The 7,206-nt window shown below is 42.6% G+C and overlaps 1 protein-coding gene across 1 annotated transcript; it reads right to left on the reverse strand.

Moving 5' to 3' along the window:
* Positions 1 to 1,163: 1,163 nt before the first annotated feature.
* On the reverse strand, positions 1,164 to 6,474 carry tmx2b (thioredoxin-related transmembrane protein 2b). Its single transcript, XM_010891611.4, has 8 exons — positions 6,122 to 6,474; positions 5,431 to 5,491; positions 4,215 to 4,328; positions 4,006 to 4,082; positions 3,674 to 3,780; positions 3,281 to 3,346; positions 3,027 to 3,156; positions 1,164 to 2,918 (listed from the first exon to the last, which is right to left on the reverse strand). The coding sequence occupies exons 1-8, from the start codon at positions 6,308 to 6,310 to the stop codon at positions 2,736 to 2,738; spliced, it is 927 nt and encodes a 308-aa protein (XP_010889913.1). The 5' UTR covers positions 6,311 to 6,474; the 3' UTR covers positions 1,164 to 2,735.
* Between the last annotated feature and the right edge of the window lie 732 nt (positions 6,475 to 7,206).

The raw sequence follows: 7,206 nt of genomic DNA on the forward strand, positions 1-7,206 counted from the left end.
ATGGGTCCTTGTTGAATGGAACCTAAACTTTATCTAAGCCACTTATTCAGGTTATATGGCAATATTCTGTGGCCGTGCTGTCTAATGGGTCCTTCAGTCTCTACACAATGAATTATTGTCTTCGTTTGGTCAACTTGTATTATCATTTGAATCAATTATCAGGAAGTGGAAGCTGCATTCTCATATGACCTAAAGCTTTTATTCCAGCAAAAGGTGGCTAATGTGCAAGTGTTCTTCAGTTCTGTTATGGCCGAAGCTTGTTTGATCTGAACGAACCAATTTGGCCACCTGCAAGCTAGAACGTTTTTGCTAGAATTTCCTGGGGTATCTTTGTTGAAGGAAATCTGTGTTTTCAATGCATTTCATTATGTAAAAATGTATTCACAGGCTAGAGCAGGGAAATGTTCCCTTCATAACTGACCTGGGCAAACATTTTGAGTGTTAAATTTACAACATCCATCTGCCATTCGGGTCTTGCCACACTAAGGCTTTACTTGTTTCTGGTATTTCTCCAAGGACATTTCTAGATTCAGGAAGTCGGAATCCTTATTCAGGGAGGGATTACCCTCCGCCAGAAAGATATGCATGTTTAAAGGATTTACCATCTGCTTTTGATGTATGAAATGATTCATGACAAAGACTCATGTCTGTGTCAAATATTCTTACCATGGTCAATGCTACAGCACACCTCTAGGTTCCAACACCAGTCAAGTTTTGAGAATAAATCCATTGAAGAGTGTCCTGTCTGAGATGGTCTGCATTCAGTTGATCTTGTTACTGTATCCATGTTACTGTTATAATTTCCAGGCTTGGTAAAAACTCTTGAAATTGGTTGAAAGTTCCAACCCATATTTCAAGAGACCAAATAATTTGCATCCTATAGAAATAGACAGTGGAATTACTTATTTCATTGGATTTTCATGAACAGTTTGGTTTGTGGCTATGGCAAGTAATGTAATCTTAAATTTCCTGGGTGCAAATAAATTATACAAATTCATTCTTCTGCTATTGTGAGAAAATAAAATATGGCATCCATCACTGCAAAAGGTTTTTCTAGCAGTTTAAAATTGGTGGACTTAAGCAAACGAAACAAGCATGTATTGTTGAATGCTTTCGTTTTAGCACCAGTTAGGAACCAAGCAAATTAACCACGGACATGAAAATGTATTAATGTGCAAATATTTATTGCGTGAAACAAAAACTGACTTGTCAGACACCCCACATGGTTTGACCTCAAGCAGCAGGTAGACTCAACCATTCACTCATTGGCGCACATATACACAGACACACGGAATGAATCGACACACCCCAAAAGGGATGTAGGAACGGACAGGAGGATTCTAAAGAAACCAATGGAATGTCAAAACAGGTAGTAAAATGTAGATTACGTTAAAGCTGACTGAGTAAACTACCGCCAGTGAAAAATAAAGTCAAATAAAAATGTGTTAATGTCGACGGTTTACAAAATAACACTAAAATTGGTTTTAAATAAGAAAACATCAGGATTAAAATGTCAGTGTGGACAGGCAAAACCAGCCCAGAAATGGGAGTGTTGGGAGGTCAAAGTCCTTCAACCCTTTCTGTCAGGAAATGGAGGGTTAAGGGACAAAGACACAGGCGAACACCGTGTGGACCTCAGCCATTCACAACTCCACCTCTGATGTGGTTCTCCCTTTTTTTTTTTTTTGTTCTATTAAATATCCGTTCTCGCACGCCGTTAGGGTTCATAAGCAGAACATGGTTTACTCTCCAATCCTCTGTCTTCATCTTTCCCTACGGAATCATCACGAATTGAAAACAAAAACTGTCCTCCAGGAACGACACGTTTTGCTGACAGACTATAGCATGAAATCATAGAACCAGTGTTATGGACCGTGAGATGACCCCTCCAAACTTGGACCTACAGTGGGGAGACAATACATTTCCAACATCGTTTTGGGACTGACGCCACCTTCTATCTACGTGCCACACGCATCGAGAACGCATCCTTACTGAACGCATCCTCTCCATATTTACCGTCAGGCCCTACCTTTTCATACATTGTTATGGAAGCAGCCAATATCAAATGTTTCACAATGTCTTAACCAATGGACATGCAGCAAAAAGCAACGAGGCCCTTTTGATAACAAATGGCTACTTTAAACAGCACTCCCAAGCAAATACTTTGCAGGGGTCTGATATGAAACATGTCCACTGCAGTTGCCCAATATTAAATGTGGTCAGTCGCCGGTCGTGTAAGAGGGCCTCTGAACTGCGTTGGTGACCGATTCAAAGAGATATTCATAGCGCTTTGTAGATCAGTCAGTCAACACCTGCCCTGTCCTTCTGATCCTCTACAAGAGTCAGCACGCCGTCTGCGTCGGACGTAGTGCACTACTTTTAACCAGAGCTCTTAACACTTGGATAAAAAGTAGTGCACTCCATGGGCAATAGGGTGTCATTCGGGACGCACGCAATGGTAAGCATGGAGGTTCTCCACAAATGTATCGGTGACGGAGAGACACAAAGGTTTCTCTGTACAGTTTAGATGACGTTAGTTTCTATTAAGGTATTAAAGACAATCATAGTAATAGCCAATCAAAAATGTTGTTGCGTACCAAACCAAAAAAGGAATCGGAAACATGTATGTTGCTTGTTCCCATGATAGAACCCCCACTGAACATCACACGCCCCTTCATGATCAGCATAATACAGCCCAGTCCCATTGTGATGTCAGTGTTCTCCCCTCCGCGATCCTATTTGTCCTTCTTGGTCTCTGTCTCCTCTTTGGTGTCAACCTCCGGCTCAGGCTCCTCCTCCTCCAGCACGGTCGGGAACTGCGATTCGTTGATCTTGTCGCCCCCGTCTCCCTTGGTCTTGTTGAGTTTCTTGGACTTCTGGTAGAGCTCGTTCAGGTTGAACTCTCTGATTATGTTCTCCTGTTGAGTGAGTGAGTCAGAGACGCAAAGGTTAGATAAGACACGGCACTTTGCTGCACACGGTCATGTTGTGCGAGTGCGTGTACATTCTGCTCTGCACCCACTGACCTCAGTGAAGCTCCAAGACACGGCACGGAACTTCTTATCCACCTGGGGGCGCCTCATCACCTCTTTGCCGCCCTGGAAAAGCACCAGAGAAGGAAGCTGTTTGGACAGGGGAGACGTGCTCACCTTGTACCTGGAGAAGAGGGACAGACCCCCATAATGGGTTTCTATTAGTGATGCGTAATCTGAAATATAACCTGTAGCATTTACATTTCACCTGTGGAGATGGCAAGAGAACATTGGATAAACACGCTTACTTCTTCGAAACCTCTCCATAACGACCAACATCCACCTTCCCAAACTTAAGGCCAGCACAGTTATACCTGTAACCATGAGAGAAACAGCACTTAGGAACAAAAGCTCTAGTCGCACCACAAATTGACATGAATCTGAATAGGAAGGTCTGTTTCATACAGTCCAGAAAAGGTGATGTTAATGATGCAATGATTTCGTGGAGGCTTCTGTTGTTCAGTGAGTGAACAGGGCGAGTGTTGTGGCCCTGACCAACACACGACTACGCCGTCACCTTGGTGAGGGACACATGCTCCAGCCCACACATCGCATGGTTCTTTTGCGTTTGTTGAAAGAGTTCTGGCGTTCAGTTTTCTTGGCCTACTTCCCTGGCGTCGGCTGAATTCCAGGACACTTACTTGAGGGAGAGGTCGGCGTAGACGGCAGCGAAGGACTGACACTCCGGTGACCAGTTAGCGAAGAACTCGACGATCCACGTCACCCTGTTGTCCCTCTCCAATTCATCCTGCAACCGGGTCACAAATCATCCACTGATTTCACTTTTTTTTTTTTTGTTTGCTTATTGAAACGTAGCCTGACTGATTCTGATCTCTCATCACATATTAATCTTCCGACCAATCACATATGCTCTGAAAAAAAGCGCAAAAGTAAACTAATTAGTGGAAAAGAATACAGGGCTGAGTGTGAACGTAGCCAGTCAAGCATTAGAGGTGTGATCTGTAGTACTCACGTCTATGGTCTTGTCATTAAAGTACTTGATGTACTCCGGGCCCATGTAGAGGGGGGGCTTACAGGTCATCAGGAAAACTGAAAAACACAATCCAAATGTCCAATTAGAGAACAGATTGAAGGTCAATTAGCCAATCAGTGAGCAGAATGAGGGGTCACCCGGTTCCAGTTTCTTTTTTCATGATACACAAAACTGTTGTGAGTACCAACCGATGCAGAGGGTGAGGTAGAGCAGACCCATGCGGATGTCTAGTCTGAAGAAGAGGATGACGTTGGCCACCTTACTGAACAGTATGATGTTTCCGACATGCTGTTCCACCGTTACTGAGGGGGAGGGTCAGAATCAAAGGGTTAATGAGAACGACACTTTCTAAAACGACTGAAAACCAGGACGAGAACACACTGTCGGGGTTGAAGACAAAATAGTACACTTGGAAAAAAAAAAAAAAAAAAAAAGATTCAAGACGATACCATCAAAAACAGAACCAGATTGGAGAGAAGACAATTGAGAGAGAAACTTTTAATACACAGGTAAATGAGTGATATGAAAAAAAAGGGGATAAAATATTTGATACAGTGACCGAGAAACATTGTAGTCATGGCCCTACAGACTTCATCCACCTTGACCGCTTGAGATTCGATCTAGCGACCTTTCAGTTAAAGGCCAAACAGTCATAACCCGTAGGCTACCTGCCAAAAGACAAAATTAAGTGACTACTGATAACATGGCTGTTATGAGGTAAACACCACAGTGTCAACAGATGACAATACCTCATCTCATCCTGTGAGTGATTAACCGTTGGTTAGCAGCGCTAACCATACACTACTACTATCATTCAATCAGGGATATGTGGGTGACAAAATGGCCGTAACTGAAGGGTTGAACACCTGCAACAACAGAATGAACACAGTAGTTGTTGATACTGCAACCAGAAATCTCTGGCTTTATACCAAATGATATGCCTCACAGAAAGGTTGTGGGGTCTTGCATTTTACCCACGGTAATGTAAAAGTGCAACTTTGCAAACAGTGTGTGAGCTTCTGTGACTTCAGCGGTGCCCATGGGTTCCATGTCATGTTAAGCCAACACGCCTGTCAGCCGACTGAGACCCTGGCTAGCTGTAACGGGGAGGGGGTGGTAACACTTTAAATGATTAACTTTTGACTTTAGCTATTTAAGATTGGAGGAGGAGGAAAAACAGGATTGTAGCTGCAGGGGTGGTGACTACAAGTTAGGTAAAAGAAATGTATACGTGAACTAGCTGTTGTACGGGTGAGTTGCGCATATCGCCAAGGAATGATATAACTGTATGTCTGCCTATACAACCTAACACAGCAGGCAAAAGAAATGCCTGGGCATGTTTCCCACAATCAGTACAATGCATGTCGAATAATAACATGGTTCTAGCTCAGGGTTGATACTCACTAGCTCTCCGGTTTTTCATCATGACAATGGCACTGAGGAACATAAGAATCTCCACTTCTCTCTGTGGATCAAGACATACATTTCATAAACAAACTGTTTGGTACTACATTAGTAAGCTAAACAATATTATTTCAAGGGCTGCAACTGGCTATCCAGTACTCCCAGTGCTGTCCTGTACCTTAAGAGCGGTTTTGCTGCATGTACTGATGACAGGGGCACTTTCAGACCATTCAAAAACAAGGCCCAGGTATCATACACTGACCAGACACTGCAATGGATTGTTTAATTAACAGGTGCGTGCCATGATTCTAAGCTTATTTCCCAGTTAAACGTTTTCCTCGCTTCTGCCAAACTGTCGTCTACTTCTATTAACTACCAATCTTTTTGGGGTGGGGGGTTACGTTTATTTGTCTTATTCAATGCCAAACACAGGCCGCTCCAGGCCAGCCACCACCTTAACCATCAGATTTTCATATTGTCCATTCATTGTAACTATTTAGCTAGGCAGCGTGAGCATACAAATTGTAAGTCATCATCGCATGTTAAATACTAGTTAACGTCGTAAGCACTTGCTAACTTACTAGCACACTGGCAAGCTAACCAAACCTCCCGGTGCTGGCCTAATCGTTTACATCCTTTCCAAAATGTATCTATTTTCTTAATCCCAGTCTTCACCATATCCAATACTGACCCAGTCGAAGTCACAAGGGTTGCCATCCTCTCGTTGCGTTGAAAGGTGTTCGCAGATACCCGGGGTCTTGCGAATCATGAGAAACGCTATTGACATGAACAGAGATGCGACATAGTACGGTTTCAGCAGCCATTTGTACACCTGCGGCAAGTGGTAAAGGAATGCTAAGAGAGGTGTTAGCAACGCCATTTTCCAATTTAGCTACAGAAACAGCCGAGACGTTGAGGCAGGCTGGTGCAATAGCTAGATTGGCGAGACCCTCTGTATGGGTTTGCAGTCGGCCAACGTTTAAACTGCAAATTAAAGGGATGGAAGTGGCGGAGGTCACTGCGGACGAATAGTTGGAAATGGTCCCGCCTCATATGGGGAATAGTGGTTATTGGCCAGTTCTGCTAAAATGAGAAAGGGGATTGGTTAAATTGTCCAGCAAGAACCAGGGAAACAGGAAGTCCAAACGCTTGTCCAGACCCCTCCCTTTGCTTTGTTTGGGAGGCGGGTCCAAATATGTTTCAGTACAGAGATGGTTTTGTACGATAGAGCTTGGCTTTTCAACGGTAGATCTCGAATTCTGGACTATAGTGGTTTAATCCATTGACTGCCTTTTGTGATTGTATTCATAGTGAGCTTTTCTGGATAAACAGGAACGTTTATTTGAAATACAACATTTAAAAAGCTGAATATATTACCATTTTACCAAAAGCACCTATATTGTTCTTCTCCATGATTGTTCTTTAAGGTTGTATTCTGTAAAAACATGCTTTCATAAAAATAGGTATATACAAAATGAACAGAGATACCTTTGAGGAAAAATGACGCTGTCATTGTGCCCCGTGTTGCATTATGGGTCATTGTCGGACAAGTTGTTTAATAGGTGTTAAAGACCACAAAAGACTACAAATGATATTAAAAAGCAGGACATTATATAATCTTTTCCCAGAGCTGATCAGATATGTACATGTTCTTTGTAAAATCATATCCTTTTTTAGTCCTGCACTAGTATACAATTGTTGGAAAATATTATGTATGTAGTAATTCTATTGCATCTATTGCACATCTGACATTTGATTATTCATTATAATTTTACT

This window comes from Esox lucius, chromosome 25, assembly GCF_011004845.1.
Source record: "Esox lucius isolate fEsoLuc1 chromosome 25, fEsoLuc1.pri, whole genome shotgun sequence".
Lineage (NCBI taxonomy): Eukaryota > Metazoa > Chordata > Actinopteri > Esociformes > Esocidae > Esox > Esox lucius.